The sequence below is a fragment of the Pogona vitticeps genome, chromosome 1 (assembly GCF_051106095.1).
Source record: "Pogona vitticeps strain Pit_001003342236 chromosome 1, PviZW2.1, whole genome shotgun sequence".
NCBI classification, from domain to species: Eukaryota; Metazoa; Chordata; class Lepidosauria; order Squamata; family Agamidae; genus Pogona; species Pogona vitticeps.
Genome location: NC_135783.1, coordinates 205,065,605 through 205,093,026, shown reverse-complemented (window position 1 = coordinate 205,093,026; position 27,422 = coordinate 205,065,605). Strand labels below are relative to the sequence as shown.

Here is a 27,422-nt window from a genome sequence, read left to right as displayed (position 1 = left end):
TATTATTATTATTATTATTATTATTATTATTATTATTATTCAGTTAGAACCCAACATATTAAAATGATAGTTCTGGTTCAGTGGTGCCTCGCTTAACGGGCGCCCCGTTTAATGATGAAATCGCATACCAACGAACTTTTTGCGATCGCATTGCGATGTTTTAAATGGGGAAAAATCGCTTTGTGATGATCAGTACCCTGTTTCGCTTACCGATCATCGCAAAGCGATGATTTTTTAACAGTTGATCGGCGGTTCCAAAATGGCCGCTGGGTAAAAAAATGGCCGGCTGCTGTTTTCTGGGATGGATTCCTTGCTTAACGGGCAGCGAAAATGGCTGCCGTATGGAGGATTTTCACTTAAAGGTGAGTCTGAAGCCCATAGGAACACATTGAAGGGGTTTCAATGAATTCCTATGGGCTTTTCAATATCACATAGCGACGAAATCACTTTGCAGCGATTTTTGCTGCACCGATTATCGTCGCTATGCGAGGCACCACTGTAGTTAGGTAATGTAAGAAGAGGAAAAAGCAAACAAATTGAAGAGACTGGGGCTTAATGGGAAGTGAGCGGGATAAGAACATCAAAACACCACACATTTCTGATCAGAAACGTGAGTTCTTCAACTGCGTCACAAGACATAATTTAAAAAGCCACCAGTACTAGTTTGATATTATTGAATATTCAAGCTGAACTCCAAATTCCCAACCTGAACAAAAATTTCAAAATTTTGAACAAAGTTGTTACATCCAGGCTGGAAAAGTTACTTTTTGACTACAGTGCCAATATCTCCCAGTACTTTTTGGACTACAAGCCCCAGCATCCCTCAGTAACAATGGCTCTTAGTCATACCAACTGCAAGAATCTGAAAGTCATCATTTAAGAGTACTTTCCCCAAACACTTTCGTTACATCAGAAACCTACACATCCATGCTTCAAAGAAATAAACAAAAATAATGTGGCCACATGGGGAAGAAGTACCAGAAATGTATTATGAACACTTCCTTCTATATTAATTATAGTCATGAGAAAATGGCTGCTTTTGGATTAACTACTTCTTGCAGAGTTTCTTCACACTTTACCTATCTGTCATCAAAGATCTAAACTAAAAATGTGGATTTTAATCACAGTACTGTCTTGCATGTGCACATGTACACCCCTACCCACAGAGCAGCATTGATGTACGTATATAATTTAGCTCACAATGTCAGAAAGCTTGGGTTATCATCAACATTACCTTGCCATTTGTTATTTTAATCATTTCCAATTTTTTTTATAATTACCACTAAGGCTGCTCTTCTATTCCATCACCACTCCTGTCAACCCTGACCTCAGGCCTCTTCATGTCATTTCTTTTCCCAATTATGTCTCGATTACATTTTAGATTTTTACCGATGGCACTTCATAACCAGGACCGCAGGTCCACAGAAAACCATGCCTTAATAAATCAGCTAATCCTTTTAAAAAGTGCCCTATGACTCTTGGTTGTTTGCCACATCAAGCTAATGTAACTATCTTATTGAAAACCAACCACAGTCTTTTATCCAAACCAGGAAACTACATAAAGTCACCAGTTTTAAAAACAAGCCAGATTATTACAGATACAAGTGAATGAGTTTCAAACTGTGGGTCAATCACCCCAACTTATTCTGACAGTGATAACCATAATTTCCCATTTTGCTCCAAAAAGAAACTACCATGATTGCTCATGCTGTGAAGAAAGCACTTAAAGGGTTAGGGTTCAGGCAAAAATCCGGTGCACCTCTTGGCTTCATAAGAAATGCTCTCATCTAAACCAGGTTGATACCTGGATAAGTTTCCTGTATTTCAAGCCAACCAGCTATGTGGTAAGAAGAAACCGTAGATGGTTAAATCATCAGCAGTACCCTCACACAAAAATTACATTGTTAAGGTAATCTATACACATGCAAACTGGGCATGAATTTAACTTCCTAAGAAAAACTTTGTTTTCCTTCTCTTTGATGCAGGACCTCTGCTCCCTGCCCACCCCCAAAAGATTTTTCAAGTCTTTAACACTGCTCTAAATTTCTAATCCATAGAACCACACATAATAAAAGCTAAGTGCCAAGGGAACGGAATACTGACAAGCAGATTTTTAATTGCCCTAGATGTGGACCTTCAGAAACTGTTCAAATTATCTACTCTTCTGCCTATTTTGCCATCTTGAGTCCTTTTGGGGAGAAAGGCAGGGTACAAAATATTTTTTTAAAATATTATTTTTACAAATCTATCTATCTATCTATCTATCTATCTATCTATCTATCTATCTATCTATCTATCTATCTATCTATCTATCTATCTATCTATCTATCTATCTATCTATCTATCTGTCTGTCTGTCTGTCTGTCTGTCTGTCTGTCTGTCTATTTCCAATCAAAGTTCTACCTGAGTGTAACACTGTGTGTGTGTGTATGTGCACACACATACATGTTTGTGTAGCTTCTTTATATACAGAGATTATGCAGCAGATTGATAGTCATGCTGCATAATTTGATAGGATTTTCCATGAAGTATATATAAAAAAGATAAACACATTAAAAAACAAAGTTTATCTGAGAAAAGCATCCCATATAATTCTTGAGAGTCTGAAGGGAAAAATGTATCTGATTTTAATTCATTAAGGCACAGATGTGGCAAGCTGAAGTTCATTCATTACAAGCTACCTGCCAAAATCACCCCACGTTCTACCCACAGCCCAGCTGATTGGCCACCAGCAATCAGAAAGGGGAAAATGGCTGTTCTGGCACTGTCATTTGTAGTGCTGTCAACAGTAACATGACACAGCATCTGGAAGGAGCCTACTTTCTCTACTCTGCAATCTTGACATTGCTACCAACTAAGGCAGCTTCTCCCACCAGAAACAGTCAGGACTAGAGATAGGGGTATTCATATTCTTATGAATGCAAATATCCCCACACAGCTGGACTTAATGAGGATCCTGTCCCTGAGGCTGGACCCTCCACTCATAAATCCACCGGAGGCAGGGGGAGGGAAGGCGAGTCTCCCTGAACAGCTGCCAAGAGGCCAGCTGAGCGAGAAGAGAGAGGTGCTCTGGGCAAGATTGGAAGGAGGAGTGGGGTCACCACTGGACACATGAGTGGATGGTCCGTCCCCAGAGGCCAGACCCTCGTTAAGACCAGCTGCGTGGACCCCCATCTCTACTCAGGACCATGTCATCCCTTGATCCCATCGTGCCTGTGTGTCAGATGTAAATGGGTCGGGGAGGGACTGCACATGTCTGCACATACACGTTTAGGTGCACTCGGGTTGTTGCCCACAACCCACCATCACGTACAGCCGGCCAAGCCACAAAAGTTGTCTTCATTGGAACAGTGGACGAGGGAGTGGTTTCCATTGTACATCATGGAATCACAGAAGGGTAGAGCTGGCAGAAATCCTAGGGGTCATGAACCCCAGAAAATTCATGGCCGAAGCATCCCTGACAGGTGGCCACCCAAACCTTGATTAAATACCTCCTACAAAGGAGAGTCCACTACCTTTCTAGGTAGTCCCTTCCATTGTCAAACAGGTCTTACTGGGAGGAAGCTCTCATGTGACTTTGGATGGAACCCATAATGAAATCAAGCACTTCATTTTAAATGGCACCTTGGGTATTCTAGCAGATTTTATTATGATACACCTGCACCAACCACCATTATTCCCAAACTAAGGAGTAGGGAGAACTTACTACTACAATGTTCATGGCAAAATGTGACACCAACGGTGCAGTTGCCAGCTCACATCCACAGCCCACAGCTCCCCTGGCAGCACAATCTACCTTCCAATACGAATTGGCCCATACCTCAGAAATGTTTTTGCTAAACACACTGAATTTTTCAGCTTGTGAACCTGCCATCCAGTGAAAATCATGTTCTGCAATCTGAAGAAATGTAACCTTTTAAAAACGTTAATTGGATCACTTAGTACATATCAGGCTCTCCAGGCACATTTTGACGTTCTGATGATAATCATTATTATTATTACCTGCTATTTGTACAGAACCATCTTCACCCAGAAGAATATTACCAGCTTTTAAATCCCTATAAAAATGAACATAACAGGAAACATTTCAGTTCAGCTTAAATGAGGATACAATCATACACAATGGAATTTTTGTTGAGAAACATGCTGCAGGATAATTATGAGCTACTCAAAACACATTGATTATATGGTCTTCTCATTAATAGAAAAATTGCCACTTTAAAATGCAACAATGTTATTTTGTACACAGAATGCTTGTTGTTTTAGACCAATTACTGGCTTGCATGTCTCTGCAATGCTACAAACCAGTGCATCCAGTTTCTTTAAAACTTTCAGTGTGTCCTTCATAATACTCAAGGAGCGGAAAACTCTTCCCCTGGATTTAGCAGTCTCAATGAAAGCAGCCTTATTACACTGCCGGGCTTATGAAAAGAAAGGCACTTTGCCTTGAAAGTTGATACACTGCAAGGTTTACAGGTGTTTGGGAGGAATAAAATGTGCACAAAACAATGTACAAACTTTTAAAAGGAGGGTGGCTAAAATTTATTTATTTGTTATTTTATTTTATTTAAAATTAAATTAAAAATTGAAAGTGTTTACAATTGAAGGAGACAGGCACAAACATGCTTCAATCAAGGAAGAGGTCTGTATGTTAGGTGAGTTGAGTAGTTAACCACAGACATGAAGAAAAAGACATTTAAAATGAAACTTTTCCATCGTTACCCCTATTCCTAACCAGCTACAGCAAACTGAGAGGTAAAGTAGCTTCCAGGATTTTCCTTCATTTAGAAAAAGGACAAGTAAACCGGAAGGAAAGGAGCCAAAGTGAGCACCAGAACCTGAAACCATCAGCCCTCTGTCGATATCCCAGGCCGATACATTTTTTCCTTCCTGTTGCTTCAACAGTGGCCAGACCATCAAGATCTCAGGACCAGCCAGAGTCAAACGGAACAAGAAATTATAGGGTAGGGACTGATCTGACAGAGACTCATACCTGTGGATTTGCCCATTCCTGTGAAGATAATCTAAACCTTCCAAAACTTCTTTAAGAATTGTTGCTATTATTGATTCTTCAAGAACACCACTTTTGTGTTCTCCTCTATTTACAACATACTTTATTATATCCAGCATAGAGCCTAGAATGCAAAAAAACAACAACACCAAAACCAAAACAAAACAAAGGTTACAGAAGAAGAAGAACGGCAAATCTCTTTTAGAATCAGTACGCAGTTCAGGTTCAATCATAAATACTTTGGTTTTTCTAATTCTTCATCTTCACATAAGTACAGAGACCTATAATAAGTGAGACTGTATTGAATCAGTTTACATAATGTGCTATGCTAGCTTTAAAAAGTACGTTTGAAGGGGAAAGTAAAAAAGGAAAGCTAGAAAGAAAGCCAGTGGTTTACTTAAAAGTCATAAACTAAGAGTATAAATATGGTGCCACAACATCTTAATTACAGTACAGGGACTTACCTCCGCTTAGCAGTTTCATAACCAACCAAAGCTCATCCTTGACCACAAAAGATGTATAATAAGTAACTATGTTGGGATGGCTGCATTGACTCATGGCTTGAATTTCTTTCTATAAATAAAGCAAAATTTGACATAGTATTTTGGCAAGAAAAAAATGTTCAATAACATCTGTGATAACTGTTCAATGGAATGGAATTGAAACATCTGTAGACAGTGGTTCTCAACCTTGGGTAACCCAGGTGTCCGTGAACCTCAACTTCCAAAAAATTCCAGCCAGCACAGCTAGTGGTGAAGGCCTCTGGGAGTTGCCGTCCAAGAAAACCTGGTTTACCCAAGGTTGGGAACCACTGCTCTAAGTGAAGCTGTTGCATTGGTAATAAGAGATAGAAAGCATTTCCATTTTTGTGCTTCATGATTACTAATACGTACATGAACCTTTTTCATGTTAAGCACTCTGTATCAAAAACTACCAAGGTATTCTACATGTTTTATCAATGGAAGCTTTTCCTAAAAGGACAGACAGACAGGCAGGTAGATTGATTGCTTGACTGAATTATTTCTTTTATTTCTGCTATAGATGCATGCCTGAACAAAGATACAGCCCCGGAATTTTAAAGGACAACACACTTGATTTTCCTTGTATCAGTGGCCTGGTTTCACAGCTTTTCTTATGAAGCTCTCCTTTCCATTTATAAAATTCCTTGCTCCATACAAGAGAAAAGAAATAGCCTCTAAGGGTAAAGACAGCGTATAACATTTGGAAACGAGAGGGGCAGATTTCCAAGTAGCCTGACCCTATTCCCTTCAAGAGGCACCTTCTCCTCTCCAAGAGCAAAGCCTGAAAATTAGTCCTGCAAGCTTTCAACAGATCTACATGCAGCACAGACTGGTGGAGGTCTGTGATGAGACAAAGCCACATGTTCTTCCCATTCCCATCCCTGAACCATTTAAAAAAACCTTTAAAAACGAAAGAGGGTTTCAAGTTACATTTCAGTGTGGTGGGTCCTGCTTTTTTTTTTTAAATGATGACCTGGATTAATGAGGAAAGGAACTCTCGCATGAGCTTAGGTACCAGAATACTGAAGTTTATAGGAGGCATGGTACATACACAGTGGCCAAAATTCTTAGCATAGTAAATTGCACTACGGTAGACCTACTGAATCACAAGGATTTGGTGAGTCAATTCCTTCATAAAAAGGTAAAGGTAAAGGTTCCCCTTGAGATTTATTCCAGTTGTCTCCGACTCTAGGGTGTGGTGCTCATCCCCATTTCCAAGCCGTAGAGCCAACGTTCGTCTGTAGACAGTTTCCGTGGTCATGTGGCCAGCAAGACTCGACACAGAACGCTGTTTACCTTCCCACCGAGGTGGTACCTATTTATCTACTCACATTTTGCATGCTTTCGAATTGCTAGGTGGGCAGCAGCTGGCACAAGCAATGGGAGATCACTCCGGTGCGTGGATTCGAACTGCTGATCTTTCGACCTTGCAGCCTAGAGGTTTTGTGGTTTAACCCACAGCGCCACCACGTCCCCATTCAATTCCTTCATAAGGTCAATCTATTCAAATGGGCCTACTTTAACCGCAACTTACTGTAGCAGAGTAGACTAAGCCCATTTGAATCAATGACATTTATGGGAGGAGTTGACCCACTAAACTGCCACTGACTAAATGAGCCTACTCTAGTTCAACTTACTGGGTTAACCAACAGGATTCTAGCTGATACATACAACAGAAATGAGTTTGTAGCTGGCAGGGAATGATGAACAAGGTCAATAAGAGTGCCTGAAACAGCCCCTGTGTCGTTTTCATGAATCTGCAGCAGAGAGGGCAGCAAAAGTGCTACTGAGTAAGAATACTTCAACAAGTCGTCCCTGGGGGCTTTATTTTCCTTGAGTGGGAAGAAGAGTAAGGAAACGAAACAGTTTTCCCAATATTTCAATTCCAATTGACCAAAAAAAAGAAGTAAATCTATAAATTTGCACAAACATATCAAAACACATCCATAACATTCACTGAAGGAAAATAAGAAAAGCCCTAGTGGATCAATTTAATGTCTTCTCTAGTCCAGCATTTTATTTCCACAGTGGTCAGCCAGATGCCTTAAAGGTTTCCCACCGGGAAAACATGACTGGGATTTTTACCCTTCTCCTTGTTTTCTCCACCAAGATTTACTATATGTAACTCTACTCCCTCTTATACTGGATGTACTACTGCAGTTAGTAGCCGTTGATAGATTTACAGTGGTGCCTCGCTAGATGATGATAATCCATTCCACTGAAATCGCTGTTTAGCGAAATCATTGTCTAGCGAAAAGCATTTCCCCACTGGAATGCATTGAAACCTGTTTAATGCGTTCCAATGGGGAAGAATTGTCGTTGTCTAGTGAAGATCGGCCATAGGAAAGCCACTTTGTGAACTGCCAATCAGCTGTCTAAATCGCCGTCTTGCAGAGCTTAGGTCCCGAAAACATCTGTTTTGCAAGCACGGAGGAAGCTGTCAAAATTGTCATCTAGCGAAAATCGGTTTGTGAAGCACGGACCATTGTCCAGCAAAATTCCCCCATAGGAATCACTGTTTTGCGAATCGCTACAGCGATCGCAAAAAGTCAATGGCTAGCGAAAAAACTGTCATGCGGGGTAACTATCTAGCGAGGCACCACTGTACTCTGTGTGGATATGCAGATACATGGAGCACAACTAATAGAAAACATTTCCAAACAAAAAACAAAATACTCTCATGTAGTTATGCCAGTGCAATGCGGATAGCACAAGTTTAGGAGGAGATCTACCTCAAATTAAGAAACCACTGTAGATAATAGCTCATTCAAGCAACAGGTGACACTTGTAGTGATTTCTTCAGGCAATTTGTCTCCAAAAGTTACCCTATTTGCATTATGCTGGCCTAACTATGCAAGAGGATTTTGACCAAAGCCTTTAAGAAGAATCACATTTAATCACAGAACTATAACTAGAAGGAGCCTTCGTATCTCACTAAAAACAGAGTCAGAGAATAAATTAATGTTAATAATATAGCATTCCTAACAGCAATAGGTAAATATAGCTATGTGGCTTTTTTTCCTTGACTGGGAAAATCTTTTTAGTCTGCAGTTTGGTTTTAACCCATTAAAACAACAACAACAAATATTTCATGTGTATTTTCAGAACTGCTTCCAGCTCTAATTCGCACACTGAAAACTGAGGGATACTAAAGAGCTTCTGTTCCACAAATCAGCCAGGATGGAGCCAACATTTCCTTTCCTTAATGGTGAACATACATTCTCCTTTTTTTTTTTTTTTTTTTTTTTGGCCTTAGTCCCCATGCTCCCCTGCGGTCCCTGTTCATTATTCTCATGTGGTTTAAAAAAAAAAAAAAACACAAGCTCTCCTTGTTCAGATCTTCCATTCCCCTACTGCAGGTATAGGCAGGCAATAAATCAGTGGTTCCTGAAGTTGGGGCCCCAGATGTTCCTGTAGCATAGTAAGTCGCAGTTAGAGTAAGTCCATTTGAATCAATGACATTTACGGAGGAGTTGACTCACTATATCTCAGAAAAGCTAGTGCTTCTAGAATTTTGAGTCTAAGATCATCTGAGCCCTAAGGTTGAGAACCAGTGGAGAAAAGCAACATGGAAAGGATGGGTTCACCCAGACATTTGTTTACCCGAGGAGAGGCCACAGAGAATAAATGTTGTCATGGTGAACTTAATTATACTTTGCATACTTCCCAGTATCAATGTTAAGTTTTAGCAGAATTTAAGATGCTATAATAAAGACGTTAGCACATCTCTGGAAGCAAAACTAAAAGATAAAAAAGAAAGACGAAACTACAAATATAAATTAGAATATAAAGAAAGACAGTAAATAAGACCCTACTTTGTAATGTTTTTAAGAACTATTAACCACAAAGATTTTTCAGCAAGCATCAAGGGCTTGGGAGTCTTTCAACTGGATAAGAAGCAATAAAAAAAAACAAAAACAAACAAACAACAACAACAACCTAATAGCCAACATCTGAAAAACACAAAAAATATATCTTTGAGGAATGCTCCTTAGTTTTTATAAATCAGCTTTGTATCAAACACTACAGAAAATAATATGTTCATGCACATAAACAGAGAGAATAAGATGCACGGTTTACTTACAAGCAATTCATCCATACTTGTCTGGCATTTTTCTAAGTTGATTCTTTTTATTGCTACACGTTCTTGCCTCGGTTTGCATAGCGCTGCTTGAACTACCGCTGTGGCACCACTACCTGCAGAGACAAGGAGGAGAACGGTTTGAACTTGCCTATTAATATAGCAGTTTCCAAGCTTGTGTTCTACAAAGAAACAGATGAAATGAAACATTGGGATTTTTCAGAACCTTATTGGGACCAGCAACGGATCTCAAACCAAAAGACACGTTGCCTTTCACTCCCCACTTTCCCTTGCAATACAGTTCCTAAGGGCAATATGACATGTAATCTGGGCCAGTGGGTCACAATCTCTGACTCTCCAGATACTTTAGACTTCAACCCCCATAATCCGTGACCACCGGTTGTGCTGGGAGCTGAGGTCTTAAACATCTGCAAAGCCACAGGATGCGAATCACTGCTAAAACAAAGGTGTTTAGAGAACCTGGCAGTCAAATGCTGGGTCAATATCTAGGGGTAAGGGTAAGTTCTGGATCTCACTTTTTCTGCACTAGGGTGCACTTCTTGTCCACAAAAACGAACGGTGCAGCCATACAGGCTCAAACAGCACCATATTATAATCACATATTCTGTACGTCTTGGAACCTTTGCAATGTGAATTCTGCTGCAGACACGCGGACTTCTTGAAGCTAGACATCTTGAAAAACCATTAGACTCACGTGCAAATGCGTCAAAACAAAAAAAAGTCTTATTATCAGACAAGAATATTCCTGAACATTTTTACCACAATTCCTACTTGCGTGTGGCAATTTCAAAAGAGGGGGAAAGAGACATATTAACTTGCTGCAAGAGACTCCAGCATTATATGAGGATTGTTTTCCCACCTGCTACTTAGAAATGTAGATCTGACTATTCTTCCCACCTCTTTGCTCCTCATTTTGTCTCTCTCTCTCTCTCTCTCTTTTTGCCACCCACTACTGAGAAGTAGATTCGTTATAAAGCAAGTCCTGTGGGATGCGGGTGGTGCTGTGGGTTAAATTGCTGAGCCACTGGGCTGTTGATCGAAAGGTTGGCAGTTCAAATCCAGGTGATGGGATGAGCTCCCATTGCTTGTCCCAGTTCCTGCCAACCTAGCAGTTTGAAAGCATGCAAATACGAGTAGATGAATAGGTACCACCTCGGTGAGAAGGTAAGAGCCTTCCGTGCCTGCCACATGACCAGAGAAAGTGTCTGTGGACAAATGCCGACTCTTCAGCTTACAAACGGGGATGAGCACCTAGAGTCGGACACAACTGGACTTAATTGCCAAGGAGAACCTTTACTTTTAACTTACTGAGAAGAAGTAGATTTGTTATAAAACAAGTCCTAGAATACCATAATAAAACAGGTTAAAAAGTTTACACTAAACAAGCTTATTTTGGGAAACTTTAATCTCTTTATTAATTTCCCACTCTCCGTAGAGAAAGGGTTAGGTTACCCCAGAAAGGCCGGCCAGGGGTGTGTGTGTGTGTGTCATTTTCAAGAGACACAGCTTCAGCCTCTTTTTGATTGCGCATCCTCACCTTTCTTCCCGATATTTTTACTGACACATCTTCGTAACTACTTGGCAAATCACAGACAAAAGCTTAATGAATAAGTAGAATCTGAAGGAAAAGCATTTTCAATTTTGGACCCAAATTAGGTGACAGTTAGAGAAAGGGCTATTTCGCTTACTACATACTGAAGGGCTAAATGAAACACTGATTCTTTGAAATTGTAGACAATACATAAAAACTGTTTAATTACAAAAATACCAAAGCACTGTGTAAAGGCAACCAAATGCTTTTCCAAAAGGAAATTAAAAACATAGAGCATATGGTCAGAGAACACCAGTCTCTGGTTCAGTCTGCTCTAGAAGCAATCATCCTTTATGGCAACGTCTAAAGGAAAGCATCCACTGAGGTGATCTGTTATAAGCAAATGAGAGTATTTTGCCTGTAATTTACCATTCTCACTGTCATCTGACAATAATCCAAATATTTAAAACAGCACACAATCCTCAATAGTCCCTTGCATAATAGAGAGAAATTGAATTACCAAGGATACCTGGATCTTCCAACCTCTGACACTAGAACATGGGAGAACCAGGTACTAGTCCCCCGTGGAACTACGAAACTCACTGGCTGATTTCTGGCTAGCCATTCGCTCTCAGGGCTTGTCTATAGTGGCTTGTTAGGTGCGGGATGATGCGGTCTAAATAGGGTTGCTTGAGAAACTGTCTGCAGCCACAGTGATTCAGCACAACAGCAATGATCTAGCACAGTAAAATAATACTACTAATACTACTAATACTACTAATACTACTACTACTACTACTACTACTACTACTACTACTACTACTACTAATAATAATAATAATAATAATAATAATAATAATAATAATAATAATAATAATAATAATAATAATAATAATAATAATAATAATAATAATAATAATAATAATAATACTTTCACTTCCTCTACTATTACAAAGAGGAACAGGGGAACTGCTTGGATTTGCTGATAGCCTGAAGCAGCTCACTTATTAAGCCACTTTATGACACCAGAAAATTACAATGGAAGGAGCCTTGGCACCTCTGACAGCTTGAAGGGCTCAAAATCAGTCTATTCTCAGCAACTGCATGGGCTAGTAATGGACCAAACCAGAGACCACTGGTAATGGCACGGCTAAAAAAAATCTTGTAAATAAATAAAGCTGACCAACTTGCACCAAAAAAGCCCAGGTTCAAAAAGGTGCAGGTCCACTTGTCCTGGGGCAAATTGGTCTGCTCTAATTATTACGTTGTGTGGTCGCTGCAAAAAAAGAGCAAACCAATGCAGAGGAACCAAAAGCGGGACAAATGCCCATCTGAGCAAGCCCTCGCCTCTCAGGCTTAACACAGGATGGTTGAAAGAATAGAGTGGGGGGGGGGCAAAGAACTTTGTATGTTGTTTTGTGCTTACTAGATATCTATCTAACCAGTAAACTAACTTGCCGTTGAATCCACACATCAAAATTTACTGTTTCCTTTAAGCTCCGCTTTAATTCTTTTTTTTTTTTAATCCAATTCAGCAAAACAGACATACTTGTGAGATGCCCCAGCTGGCCTTCTCAAACACTAGGCTCCACTCTGCGAAACTGACAATGTCCCGGATGAATACAACGTGGGCATAAAAAGCCTTTTGTTGAAAAGCTTTAGAATGGGAATTGAATTACGTGCCTAATCCAGAACAATAGGGTGCTCTTCCCTCCCATCTGACAACAGAACTGACACAATACCTCATGACTGGAAGTTATTGTCTGTGTTTTAATTGATGTTTGCTTATTTATTTAGAAGTAGGATGTTTTGTACGCAATTTTCACCCTGCCATGCTTTGAAGACAAAGCTTTTAGCTCAGCATATCCACTCAATTACATGATCAATATACACATAAAACCCAACACCACAATGTATCAACAGGGGCTTTGAGACAACCCAATTAGCTGCACTACTTTCTCCATAATATATTTGTTTATTTTAAAGCCATAATATGTGTGTATTTTAAAACCGTTAAAGAAAAGCAAACAACCATGCTCAAAAGAGAATCTGCAATAATTACAATCCAAAATATACCAAAGTTCACAATCTTGCAGCTTGAAGTTATTAAAAATAACAATTGTGCGCCATCCAGTCCAATCCAACTTTTGACAACCCTTCCTAGGGTTTTCTAGACAGTATTCAAAAGTGGTTCAGCTTTCTCTTATTCTGGGGGCGCCCTGGGACTGCGCAGCCTGCCTAAGGCCACACAAGTGGGACCTTCTCACAGAAAAAAACATAGTTGTTGTGACCCTCTTGTATGTGCCACTGGTAATGTGTGAGAGGACTTTCTTTATGGTGGCGCCCAATACACAGGGCGCTGCTTTCTATCTGCATTCTCCTAAATATCCTGTGGAAAATTCCTTTCTAGTTCTGTTTCATGGTACATTCCTTTCTAGGTTCCACTACAAACAGAAAACCTTACCTCTTTTAAAAATCATTTAAAATCAATTACTAGTTTTGGATTGCTATGCTCTTGTTTTTTTTTTTAGTGCTGACTGTTACCTCATAATCACATTTTAATAATGGGCTGATGTTCTTTGTATACCCATTTTCATATACCGTGAGCCATTTCCAACTTTTACTCATTTTTGGAGGGGGAAATGCAATATACATTTTTATGTAAACACATCAAACGAAGAAAGAACAAATGGCGAAAAAGAACCACACAGAAGTGGGGAGAAAAACAAGTATGAACCAGATTGTCTTATATTGTCTTATTTTATCCTTTTTTTCCAGGTGAAAACCTCATAGAGAATCAGAAAATCTTGAGGAGAAAGATCGTCTAAATATTGTGTGAAGTAACTTTTCTGTGCAACATGCTGTTTGGATTTTGAAGCTGTTTTAGGAGTTTACCTCTGAGGCTGAAAAAAAAAGATCCATTATATATGTGGCCTGCACTTGGCAGCCTGACAAGAAACAGCAGAAGTTATACTAAATTAGTAATTATGTGCCTTACAGCAGTGGTTCTCAGTTTTCCAATCATTCTATCAGAGAACTAAAATCCCATTTAGGACACAAATGCTCATTTTTCCAATAAGGACATTTAAATGCTTATAGATCATCTGTTAGAATATTTGTCATTATAATTTACATTAAATCAGGAAGTAGGGGAAGCACGGAGTTAAGAGGAAACACTGATCTCCAACGTTAAGCATGCCAGGAGGTCATAGATCGATACTCATAGCAAGCAGGATGTTCACAGGACAGCATGGAGACTGATGGAAGAGTGTGTTGTCTGTAATTGTTAGGAAAAGCCTGTGTCCCACCTAAATCAGTTTTGTGTCATATCAGTGGTACAGGGACCAAAAATCCATGTCATGGCCCAGCAGTGGTGATTTTTTGGTAATTAAATGCTTTCTGCTTTTGTCCTGCAGCTCCCATGGGTTCCTGATAATGAAAGGAATTAATTACTCAGGACCCTGTGGGTCAAAGGAGGGGGAAAGGAAATGTTTAATTTCCCTAAAGTTATCTCAGCTGATCATATCGCCAACCTTATGCCATGGAACGTATGCAACCACAATTTCAGGAGATGAGTGCTAATTGGGAAAGAAGAGCGCTAATTGGGTAAAAAGGGGCAGAATTGGCAACTGAGTTTGAGAAATGAACACGTGGGAGGAGAAAGAAAGAGCGGAAGGTAAGAGGAAGTAAGAGAGAAGCACAGAATTGTATGTTACATCGCAGTATGAGTAAAATAATATAGGAGCATTCTTCACAGGTTTCTACTCTATCAGAGGCGCACTGGTATTCCCGCATTTTATCTATTACATTGTCCCTTCTTCAGGCCACTGTGCCAGCTCCTCCACAGTTATTAACCCCTCTCCTCCATACCAAGGATGTTTAATTTGTACCGTAACAGGCACACGCCTGTTGACCCAAGAATACACTGGCAACTTCATGCATCCCGACAGTAGCTTCTTTCCCATGGAAAGAAGCAGACTGGGAGCAGTTACCAAAAAAAATACATTGAGCAGTGACTGAGCACGACAACCGGAAAGGTTTCCCCCAAAAGATTCTGGCATAAGGAAAGATACAGTCCTTCAAACAGCCTGGACCAAATCAAATAAGGATTTGTATTTCAAAACCAGCACCTTGAACTGTGTCTGAAAATGGACCAACGAAGTCTCTTTGTGGCTCTGGTTAGGAGCCTAGCATCTTGGGCCAGCTCAAGTTTTCAAGCACTTTCTAGTGGCAGCTCCATGTAGAGCACATTACAGCAACCCAAAGAGGATGCAACTAAAGCCATGTGTTACCAGAGTCAGGTCATACTTCTCAAGGGACAACGGCAGCTGCCCCACTAGTTTTCACTGGGCAAACACACTCCTGGCCACTGCCAAGACCTGAACTGAATCCAGGGATTCACCTGAGTTGCAAACCTCAGGGAGGATTATACGTAATTCCATCCAGCACAGGCTGAATCTCTCTATTCAGCTTCTCAACTGATCATTCTAGATTAAAACAAAATAAAAAGTAAAAAAAAGACAAAAACATGGTGGCATTTTAAAGACTAACTTAATTTTTTTTTTAATGTGAGCTTTTGTGGAGAAGTCCACTTCATCAGACATAACTTAGTCTTTAAGGAACCCAAACATTTGTGTCTTTTCAAAAAAACTTTTTAATAATTTTATTTTCACCTATAATCACAGACTAACAAGGCTATCCCTTCTACAATTTCAGCTGATCAGCAGCACCAATCTCGTCAGAACTAAGCTCCAGTTTGTTCACCCTCAAGCAGTCCACTACTGACAGCAGGCAATGATTTCGAACTGAAACCAAAAGTGAATGGAAAGGTGCAATAGGGTTGAGTATTCTCTGCATATTGCTGACACCAAACCTCTAAACTCTAGGATTATCTCCCCCAGCAGTGTAGTGTATATGTGCAACAGGATGGGGGAATGGAAGAGAAACCCAAGGGACCCCACAGGCCAAATGCCAGCCCATTGAGCAGGAACTGCCCAGCTCTAACTTCCAAATTCAATCCCAGAGCGGCCACAGAAAAGGATGGATTATGGTCCCATCCATTGGTGCTCTCCATCCTACAGCCAAGTTTGAAGAGAGGCAGAAATGGATTCAACTGCCTTGTCCATGAACTGGAGCTGAGAAGCCACCACATGCTCGTCTAGAACCTTGCTGAGAAATGAAACATTTGACAATGGCCAGTAATTATCCAGTAAAGTGTGGTTCAGGGAGGGCATTTTCAACTGTTTTAACTAAGGTTTCCGAGTATTACAGACAAATTCCATTCATACTCTCAAGATTAGACTATCTATTAACAACATAGTTTTTAGACTGCTGTTGTCTTTTTTACTTTTGGGATGGAGGACTACGACTGACACAGACTCTCTATAAAGAGTCTATGAAATTACTAGTATTTATTGGTGTGGTATTATTTATTACTGCCTTGTGGCTATATCCACTGATGGAAAAGGCTTCAGGAGTTAACCTCGAGGCAAAATCCGCAGCCGGAGTCCCAGAGGCAGTTCATTGTTGTTCTGGCAACTACTGCGACGTCACTGGAACCAGTTGTATTGGCTCTTGCCTTTCCATGGGACTACTTCAGCAACATGGAGAGGGGGGATTTGCTGCTTGAATAACAGCCTATCCTCCATATTATTTTACCCAAGCTTCATGCTCTGGAGAGGACACTCCAGCTTCGCATATAGCGTCGAAACAACACAGAAAGGGATTGCCACTCTTGAATTGGCCTTCTCAGCCACACTAGATGCTATTCCAAGTCCTCCATACAGAGCACGTTACCATAGTCTTTCGAGACTGAAGGATGCCTAACTCTGCCCTTCCACTAGAAAGTAGTGCTCAAGGCAGCTTACAACTTTCTGCACACATCCCAAACTCTAAATAGTAAACCAAAAGAGGCCAGGCTAAACCTACGGGAAACAACTTGCCAAATGGATGAATGCTGAAAAGCGTCTCTCACTCGAAGCAAAGTAGGAAGATCTAAGAGTAATCAAGTAAAATGGGACTAAATGAATGCAGGACAGTTTTCCTGTGACTGTAGAGAAATTAAATCAACCCAGCACTTTCGTGCATCTAATTTATACCCTACCACACGTACGAAACAAAATCTAGCAAATGGCTGAGATGACATTATTGAAGTAGCCTACTTGTGGTCAAAAATTGTCTAATTATCTTAACATTTTAATTTGTTTTTAATTTGATTTATATTTCATGTATGCCCATAATTTTAAATTGTGCAATGCTCTGAAACAAATAAAACAAGTTTTAATAGAGAAATTAATCAACATAGCAATAATGAAAATTAAGAAGTTGAATATTTTCAATTTTAATGTTGACACCAGTGAGTTAACTTCCAAATGTCTAATGTTTAATTGTAATGAATTAATTTTTAAAGCCCACTTTTAAAGCTCTGGGGGAACCCAAACTATAGGTGCTATGGGATGTATTCCACTTTGCAAGGTACAAAAGCATCACCCTGTCACACCATCAGAAACAGCAAGTCACAAGACCGTTTTATGATTCTATGATTATATAAAACAGTAGAGAACAACAGACTATTATTTATACAGATTTATAAGCCTCTGTCAAGAAGTCTAACTCAACAAGGAAGTTCCAAAGAAAAAACATTTCAATACCATTTCTGCTTATGAGTCAACTAAATTAGCAAGCCCATACTTAGTTTATAAATGGGACATCTTATCAGATTACTTTACAATTGGAAATCTCATGCCTTGGAGCCAAATTTGGCTTCCTGGTGCCCCAATGCAGCCCTCTGGAGTGCACCCTTTTCCCGCAGGACACCACTGTTTGATGGGGGTTTTAGTTTTTGTATAGGCTTCTTCCTGCTCAAAAAGCTAAAATGTACAGGATCAGCACTGTGGTCATTTCCTTTTGCCTTTGGCACCAACCATTACTAGGATGTCCCTTCTCTCTGAAATTTAATTTTGCTCTCAGTCTGAAAAAGGTTCTGTATCCTTGCTGCAGAGAGCGGGTCACTCCAGATGACCAGTGTGAACACGACTTGAACAGTGAAACCTTTATTCCACTGAATTCAATCTCAAATATCTGTATCTGTAAGCAACTCACATTACCGGGCACTGAGTGCAAGGCCGAATTGCATGCCAAAAGCCAACCTAAACATTTAAGAAGTTTACATTCAGCAAGTCAGACCTATCTGGGTAATCTGAGTCAAAATTACTTTGCAAATTTTGACCCCTTCTGTCTACTGCAGTCAGCCGAGTGCGCTTTCGCAAAAGCAGACTGAAAGAAGGGGGATGATAATGGCTCTATATTGGATTCCAGCAATACCCCACTGCTCCCTTGCAAATCTGATAGGTGGCAGAAGGGTACAGTAAATGTAGCAAGCATGCTCTATCATTCCTGGGAATAACAGCAACATTCTCAGAAAGATGGTGAAGAAATTCTCAATGGGGTAGGCGAGGGATCTGTCAGAAACAAACTCACCATAGTTAAGAAACGCAAAGCAGACACGAATAGAACTGATCTCCCCATAGACTGAACTTTCCATTCAGTTTCTCTTCTGTGCCTCAATATTTCTCTTTTTCTGAAGACACCAGGGGGAGGGGGAGAGAGGACAACAGAGGAGAAAACTAATAAAATGTTGGGGAGTATGTAAGGTTTGAAAACAAAATGGAGACCTCCAAACCTGTCCAGAAGCTTCCATCATGACCCAGAATGCTGGGATTTATAAGTCCTATTCAGTATCAGGGAGGGTTAAGCATGAGAGGAAAGACAGCAAGCTATCCCTGTTCCCTCCATCATTGCTTTGCGCATGCAAAGCCACAGGTTCAAAGAAGGACACTCATGAATCCATGAAGGCTCCCGGAATGCAGTGAGAATGCTGGGAAATCAAGATTTTGTCTCACATTATAAGTTTTCACGGATTGATAAGTGCTTCTTCATACATTTCACTTCATGTAAGCAAAATGACAAACTCACCGGCTTGCTCTCCCTCTTCCTGCATTTAGCCCACTTGGATACTAAATGACTGGTTAGGACTATAATCAACCCCTCACTCACTGAATTCAGCTTTAAAGATGGAGTTGAATTAGAGAGAGAAGGAAATACAAAAAATTGGCACGAAAGGCTGCCGAATAATTTTAAAATAGAACCTATTATTTCTGGGTGTAGCAATCCATTTTCAGTTTCTCTCTGAATCAAGATGGCTGGAGTTTGTTTGTTTGCTTTTTGATTGTGTGTTTATTTCTATGCTGCCTTTCTCCCCAAAAGGACCCAAGGCCGCTTATATCACTCAAATAGTATTTAACAGTTGAAACAGTCAGTACATAAATGTTAAAAAAGAATTAAACAAGTACTATGATAAAATGGTAACTAAGATCAATATTAAAACACATTTAAAACAACAGTCCATTTAAAAACTCTCTCAGACCACCAATCATTAAGGAAACGCCTGCCTGAAGAGAAATGCCTTTGCCTGCCTATGGAAGGACAGCAAAGACAGGGCCAACCTAGCTTCCTGTGGGAGAGAGTGTCGGTCTGGGAGCAGCGACAGAGAAGGTCCTCTTGCGTGTCCCCACCAAGCGCACCTGTGAGGGTGGTGGGACTGACAGAAAGGCCTCCCCTGATGATCTTAATGCCCTGGCAGTCTCATAAAGGGAGAGGTAGTATTTTAGAATTTGCCCTCTTAAAACAAGGTTATCAGGATACAGCAGGGCAGGCACTGGGCGATTTCTCAGACATGGAGCATGGGTGGAGATGTTCTGTAGGCCTCAGACAAAGTCATTTAGGTAGATAGGTTCCCAAAGCGGTCTATATGGAGCCCCAGGGGTCGATTTTGACTTGCAGGGGATCCATATCAGAGACAAAAAAATTGGGGGTGCAAGTGTAGACTTGTATCAAAGCTTTGCAGGGGGCAGGGGGATCTACGGAAAACAAGTAAGTTGGCAAATGGTCTACGGGGCAAAAAGGTTTGGGAACCTATGGTTGAATAAATGAGGTGCAAGAATGCAGCCCTGCCAGACACCTCTTTGTAGAAGTATGAAATTTGATATAGAATCCTCATTGTTTAATTTAACACATAAGGACTTGCCGGCATAAAGGTTCATTATTAATTTTAACAGTCTTGTGGGCAGCTGCATAGTATTCAGTCTATCCCACAAGTGCACATGCGACACAGAATCAAAAGCAGCTTTCTGCTCTTGAGAACTTGGATTGGTCCAAAATGTGCCACTAAAGCATTTATTGCCTATTGTAATGAAGTGCTACTGGAGATAAGTAAGGAAAAATTCAAATTATGGTATTTACAAAGTCAGCAATGATGATCAAACAAAAGATGGAAAACTGGTGCATATAAATTACAACAGATCAAAGAGATTAAATATCTAGAGATTATATTCCAGCCAAACCTAACTTGCTCCAAGCACATTCAGTATCTATTCATTAGCCCGAAAAACCTACAACAACCATCAGATCCAGGCCATGAAAGCCTTCGAGAACACAAAGGTTTATCTGCTTGCCAGGAGAGTCTCCTTTGAAAACAGATGGGAAAATTCTTTTTTTAAATAGTCCATAGTCTTCTTAGGACCAAACTGAAGTCTAAAACATGGCTCCTTATCTCTTTTTTCTATGAATTTTTGTTGTTGTTTAGTCATTAAGTCATGTCCAACTCTTTGTGATCCCATGGACCAGAGCACGCCAGGCCCTCCTGTCTTCCACTGCATTCTCAGAGTTGGGTCAAATTCATGTTGGGAGCTTCGATGACACTGTCCAACCATCTCGTCCTCTGTCGTCCCCCTTTTCTTCTTGCCTTCACACTTTCCCAACATCAGTGTCTTTTCCAAGGACTCTTTTCTTCTCATGAGATGGCCAAAGTACTGGAGCCTCAGCTTCAGGATCTGTCCTTCCAGTGAGCACTCAGGGTTGATTTCCTTCAAAATGGATAGGTTTGTTCTCCTAGCCACGCCAAAATTTAATTACAACTACAAAGAGAAGCCCTTGACAAGTGAAGCCCCGCCATAAGTTTGGGCATATGTAGTTTATACTTTCATTGCCGCAGCACTAGCACCTTGTCTAACTACTATAAATATCTGGTTTGAACTAGAAAAGGATACATGGAGAAGGCGGCAATGTCAGCTGGAAGCAGATGTTTCTTGACTGTAGCATACTCAGCTATCTGCCTTAATCATAACTGAGGTTCACAACCACCACTCCTACCCCCTAAGAAAGACACACTTTCGCTTGCATCTTTCTGCTTCTCCGCATCTACTGTTGGGGGTACTGACATCAGCTCTTTGGACCTTAGCATTAGCCTAGCTCAAAGAGGCCTGACTGTAGTGGCAAGTTTGCAGTGCACGCCAGGATTGTTGATGCCTAAAAATGGCAGCAGGATTGAAAAGTTGGCGGCAGCAGCGCCCAGAACCTGTAGCTCTTCTGGGTGCGGTGACGGCGACACAATGAGGGGAGCGGGGACCTGGGCAGGGAGATGCCTCCGGGCCCCACCTGAGTCCTGGAGGAGGAAGGCCAGAGGGCAAAAAGGTGTGAGAGAAGAACCAGGGGAGGGGGTGCGGCACAGGATGGGGCCCATGCAGAAGTGTTTATTTGGACTCAAAGTGGAGGAGCTCTTCATTGAGGGGGCTTTTGGGGGGGGGAAGAAGACATGAAGAGAGGGTAATTTCCATCCCTGAAAAAGTAAATTAAACTCAATGTGTATTGACTTTTTTTTCCTTCGGAGATTTTATCTGGTAGAGCCCCCCCCTTGTGTATTGTTTACATTAATACTAATATACAGTATTAGGTTAGAACTAAATTCTGAAAAAAAATCTATTTTAATGTGCTTGTTCACCCTATTAAAATGTCTTTTTATGCAAATGTGGCAGGAAGAGTCACAGGTTACTTGGCTAATATAAAAGGGGGGCATGGCTTAAAAAAAAGGTTGGGAACCACTGCCATAAAGGAATCCATACAAAAAAAGGTCCAGTCCTGAAAGAACAGCCGAGAAGACCTTACAATTCACATTTTTTCCTCCTAATATACATTCCCATAGGAAATGCACACCTGGTGCATCTCGGTTGTGTGCCTGGTCACACATCCAACCGTGCAATCAAAATGCAAGAGAGCATCTCAACAATTAGCCATGGCAAATAATATAAACACCAGCACATCTGCAGTGGCTTATTCATGCTTGCAAGTCCCCATTCCCTGAAACGATAAAGAAGGACAAGAGTGTAAAGCACACACCTCAACCTGATTCCATGGGAACGACTGCATTCAGGGAAAAAAAGCTAACGAAGAAAGTCAGAGGTCACTTTGAGGCCCACCTCTGTCACCTTCCAGTGGCACCAACAGGATATAAAACATTCTCTTTAACTACTGGTGAGAAAAATGTTTGGGGCTGTCATGCTTTGACAAGGAAGTATGGCACAGATTTTTTAATCCAGCCACTCACCAGTGTTGTTCTTCGGCAGATGCCAGCCAACTTTTTGCAGAAGCTCTCTGTATTCGTTTCCTGCTCACTGAAGGTAGTATTGACAGGACAACATATGATCCATTGGCAGAGATAATAGTGTTCTTCCTGTTCAGTCCCAGGGGCATTTATAGAACAGATCTTTGAGATGTAAAAGGATACAACTGTGCTGTGAAAGAGGCACACAAGCTGCCTTCTCATTTACCTGAATTGACCGACTACCTTCTCCCCACCAGAAGCTGTTTTAATATTAATAGGCTGGAGTTAGAATTCAGAATCAGCCAGATCAAAAAGTGAATCAGGGATTGCCAGCTTGAAATGAATTAGCAGCCAGCTACGTGAATCTTCTGCCTCGCAGTTAGCTTTCCTTTCTAGAAACGCTAGCAGAGACACAGATTTAAAAATTTGGACATGATTTTTTTTAAAAAAGAATGAAACAACAACAACATAGTCACTCTCACACACAATAGTCGCAAGGTCATTGCATGGGAAGTTTGCAATACCAGTTGTTACCCCTGAAAATGGGTTCTTTATCTCCGGCGAAGAACACAGACCAAGATGCAAAGACCGGCTGTCTATTATGCCAATTTATTAAAATACACAGCCAGGGCCCAACCTCTTAAAGGCAGAGATGGACCCGGAACAATAGAAGCATAAACATTATATAGGTTTTGGGATACAGCGTTGGGGATATAGGGGTTTTGACCTGATTGGTTCTTTGGGTCTTTGACATAGGATCTTCCTGATTATTGGCCAAAGAGGTTCCAGAGGTTATTCTAATTGGTTGGACTACAATGTCCATGTTATGCCCACGTGTTCAGTTGACCTAGGATTGAGATGTTCTCTTGAGGAGTCAAGATGTCTGCAAGGAATGCATCTGAATGCATCTGAATTACTTTTATCTCCCTTCCCCATGTTGATGTTACTTTCTTTGTATATGTAAAATAACCCAAGTTGCTAGATTTAGTGGTGTTTTGTTTTCTTCTCCTCGTACATTAGGGTCAACTATCTAGGGTATTTGTCTTCATAAATGTCCTTGATGACTCTGCCTCTGAGTCAGATGGCCCCCTTTGTTGTTCTTTTGGGGAGGAAGATAGCTGAGGATATGGCCTCATATTACTCTTATATTGTTTCCTCTTGTAGTCTGGCTTATCTCACAAGTGAAGCATGTTGTAGCTTTTGAAGTGTAAACTATCCCCTTCTCCTTCTCTGGCCAATCCTCAGGATATGCATTTCAAGAATAAAATATTACATTTCTGTTGCAATGATCAGAAGTAAAGTATTACATTGCTTACAAGGCACATGCATCAAAAAGTTGGCATTACATACATATTAGTAAAAGGCAATACAGAGGATTCTGGGGTATACATGATATGCAGGAATACATTTAGGTATATTTGTAGTGCGCCTTTATAAACTAAGTGCACATTGTGTTAGCCTCTGAGCATGTTAAATATATTATGTCTGTCGGTCTACTAACACTCCCCCCTTTTTAAATTCTGACAGCAATAAGATGGCGGAATTTAAACTCTAAACCACAAATTGCAGAAGCAACAAGTAAAGACAACAGATTTTGAAAGGATGAAATTGGAAAAGTCAGGAAGCCAGGACTGGTAAAAAGCAGTTGCAAAACCATATGTTTCACAGAGAGTAAACTTAGAAATAATACAAGCAGTTAAACTTTAAAACAAAAGCACAATTCCCATCAGGATGATACATATGCAAGGAAAAGAAATCCTATCATTTTTATTACAGCACTAAATTTCTTTGCTCTATGGTGTAACGGCGAAGATCTTCCAACCTCTGTCTGTTTTCCATCCACTGGGGGGGGGGGGGGGCAGCGATCCCTTCAACCTTTTTTTTCTGCAAATGAGAAACTCCAAGCAAATAGTTAAGCTAATCTTCCCCAACCCCCCTTGGAAATCTCCTTTGTCAATCTTGAAAGTACTGTAGTTCCTTTTCAGAAACATTTCAGTGTGTGAGTAAGTATTTTCAACAAATTTTCATGCAGATGGTACAGTTTCAATTGTCCAGATGTCCAAGAACACAGATTATCAAGTAATGCAGTAATTTTCACATGTGTGTCTAAGGAATTCCCACAGAAAGTGCCTATGTAACAATCCTGGTAAAACAAGCAGGCCGTTCCTGGTATGAAATCAACCCCCCTTGTCTCTCCAGCTTCCACTTTGTGCATCTGGAGAAGCAGGGAGGGGGGTCTGAACGTTCCTGGCAATCCTTCTTGCTATCTCTTGTCTACTAACCTATTACTTTCTCCTATCTTCAAATTCCCTTTCTTTCCATTTTTCTATACATGCATCACCGCCAATATAGCTCTCTTTCTTCTCCTTCTACTGTCCTGAAGTCCTTATTTCTCCAAAGTTCCCCCAAAATAGGCAACATCCTAAAAGCACAGTGGGAGTCTGTAAAAATTTATTTTCCCGGCCCTGGGCCAGTGTGAGGGCGCGGGTAAAGTCTCAGGTGGAAGGGCTTGTGCCTCAACCATATGAGTCTACTTTTAGGCAAATGGTGGCAGAAGGGTGGCAGAGTTCAAACACATACTCAGAATGAGTCGTGGCTTCAGGTTAACCAGAAGTAAAGTCAGAGGGCCCCCCTTCTTGCTCCAGCACCGGACTGTTACCTGCACTCCCATAGAAAACCAGCATGCCTCCTTTATGAGAAGGACAGCAGCTGCCACAGCTTGTAAACATGAGCGCCAGCCCTTGGTCACTAGGTCCAACTTTTGAGAGATAAGCTACAGGCCTTCGCCAGTTGCCAATCATCTGCATGGGGACTCCCAGTGCCATGCTGTCTCACTCATGAACAAATAAGTGGCTGTTCTGTGTCAGGCAGCCCGTTCTGGGGCAGAGAGTAGCCTCTGCTTCAGGAGCTGGAAAGCCTTCATCATGCATGGAGTCTCCTCTTAGCCCTTTAAGTGCCTCATAGAGAGAGGATGCCCAAACAGGAAAATTTGAAATCCAAATATATATTTATTTCAGAATCCCACTATGCCTAGGAATGTACACCAGCCCCATTTAGTATCTGGGAGGGGGACTTGGGAAATAGAAGGGAAAAAAATTCCAGATAACTCACCTCTGTGGTTTCAACTTGCGCTTCCCAACTCTGAAGCCTTCCTTTCTCAAACACGTACTCTGCCAACAATCCACATACTGCACCTTCCATTGTCCTGCATGTTTTCTGTGGGATTCCATAGTCAGCAATTCCCCTAGTGTCTTTTTTTTTTTTTTTTTTTTTTTTTGCTGGAGGTGAAGTCAAGGAACCTGCATCCCCCGGCCTGTACTGTTGGTGTGGCTCCCCTCCCCCCTTCTGAGGCTGCTGAGGAGGAGGGAGGGGAAGTTCCCATGTCTCTCCTGTTACTGAGTCTGGCAAGTTGTTTTTCTGTCTCACTTGCTTCGTCTTTCTCTGCTTCCTTATCTTTGTTAGGACCTGCCACTAAAACTTTATACTTGCAGGTCGGTGGGGGGGGGGGAGGCTACATAATCCATAGAACCATACAGGATGTTGTTGGTCTCAGAGGGACTAACTTTAAGTTTCCCTTGTATCTTTTCGGGCTAGGCTGATACTGAAGCAAAACAGCCTACTATCTCAGATGATTTTCCTTCCCCCCTTTGTTGCATCCTCTGCCAGAAGCTGCAATAGGTAAAATTTGAGTGCATAATTTGATCTTGCGCCTCTTGCAGCCCCATCATATAATGTAGGGTCTTTGGCAATGCTTAGGAAGCATGAAGCATAGCGGACATTGGATTGCTCCCCCTTCTTGAGCTCCTCTTCAGCCCATTGTGCCAACGCCTTAAGGGCATCTGGCGAAAAACTTCCCGCCTCCAGCCAAGGGGGGTTGACTGGAAGCACGGAAGGCCAAACTTTGGTGCATAATTTAATAATGCATCTCTTTTTAAGCCCCGATCTTTTGACTACAAGCCCTCTCCAATTATTTAACACGCAAGCCAAGAGCGTCCCCTTATCGCTTGGTGCCTTACTGGCGCAACGGCCCATAACTGGTCCTTGCCCAGCAAGTTTTACTCCGCCCGGCCGGGTCTTACTTCTAAAGAGCGTCTAGGACACAAGCACTCCCAAACCCTGATGAGTTTGGCCCAGATGAGCACACTCACAACCCACCAATCGTATCACACTCAGGTCCTGTTCACTACACACTTGCGTTCACCTCAAAGCGTCACAGGCACAGCCTCAGCAATGAAGTGGGGCGTCTTTGTAGTGAAGGGTCTCCTTCAAGCACTTCCCCAGACCTCTTGGGATTACCGTCTTTCAGGAATCTCCCTTATCCTATAGTTCACGAAGAGCACCTACTCCCGGTACTCACCGTGGAGAGCGGGTGGCAGGCCAAAGGCCGGGGCTAGGTAGTCTGCGTCTTCCTTTGAGGAAGCCTCAGCTTCACCGGAAGGCCTTCCCGGCCAACGCACCAGAAATGTTACCCCTGAAAATGGGTTCTTTATCTCCGGCGAAGAACACAGACCAAGATGCAAAGACCGGCTGTCTATTATGCCAATTTATTAAAATACACAGCCAGGGCCCAACCTCTTAAAGGCAGAGATGGACCCGGAACAATAGAAGCATAAACATTATATAGGTTTTGGGATACAGCGTTGGGGATATAGGGGTTTTGACCTGATTGGTTCTTTGGGTCTTTGACATAGGATCTTCCTGATTATTGGCCAAAGAGGTTCCAGAGGTTATTCTAATTGGTTGGACTACAATGTCCATGTTATGCCCACGTGTTCAGTTGACCTAGGATTGAGATGTTCTCTTGAGGAGTCAAGATGTCT

The 27,422-nt window shown here is 41.3% G+C and overlaps 1 protein-coding gene and 1 long non-coding RNA gene across 5 annotated transcripts in view; both read right to left on the bottom strand.

Annotated features, from left to right (window-relative positions):
- LOC144589585 (uncharacterized) overlaps positions 1-27,422 on the bottom strand; it is a 284,446-nt gene that overhangs the window by 165,219 nt on the left and 91,805 nt on the right. The gene's annotated exons all lie outside the window — the stretch shown is intronic.
- STK39 (serine/threonine kinase 39) overlaps positions 1-27,422 on the bottom strand; it is a 132,702-nt gene that overhangs the window by 75,095 nt on the left and 30,185 nt on the right. For all 4 annotated transcript variants that reach the window (XR_012081552.2, XR_012081553.2, XM_072981822.2 and 1 more), the window contains exons 2-5: positions 9,617-9,729; positions 5,476-5,584; positions 4,994-5,135; positions 4,003-4,058 (exon numbers count right to left, since the gene is read on the bottom strand). Coding sequence is in view for 2 of the 4 variants with exons in the window: in XM_072981822.2 (XP_072837923.1) it covers positions 4,003-4,058; positions 4,994-5,135; positions 5,476-5,584; positions 9,617-9,729 (420 nt within the window). In the remaining 2 variants the exon portion in view is untranslated. The remainder of the gene's footprint in view (positions 1-4,002; positions 4,059-4,993; positions 5,136-5,475; positions 5,585-9,616; positions 9,730-27,422) is intronic.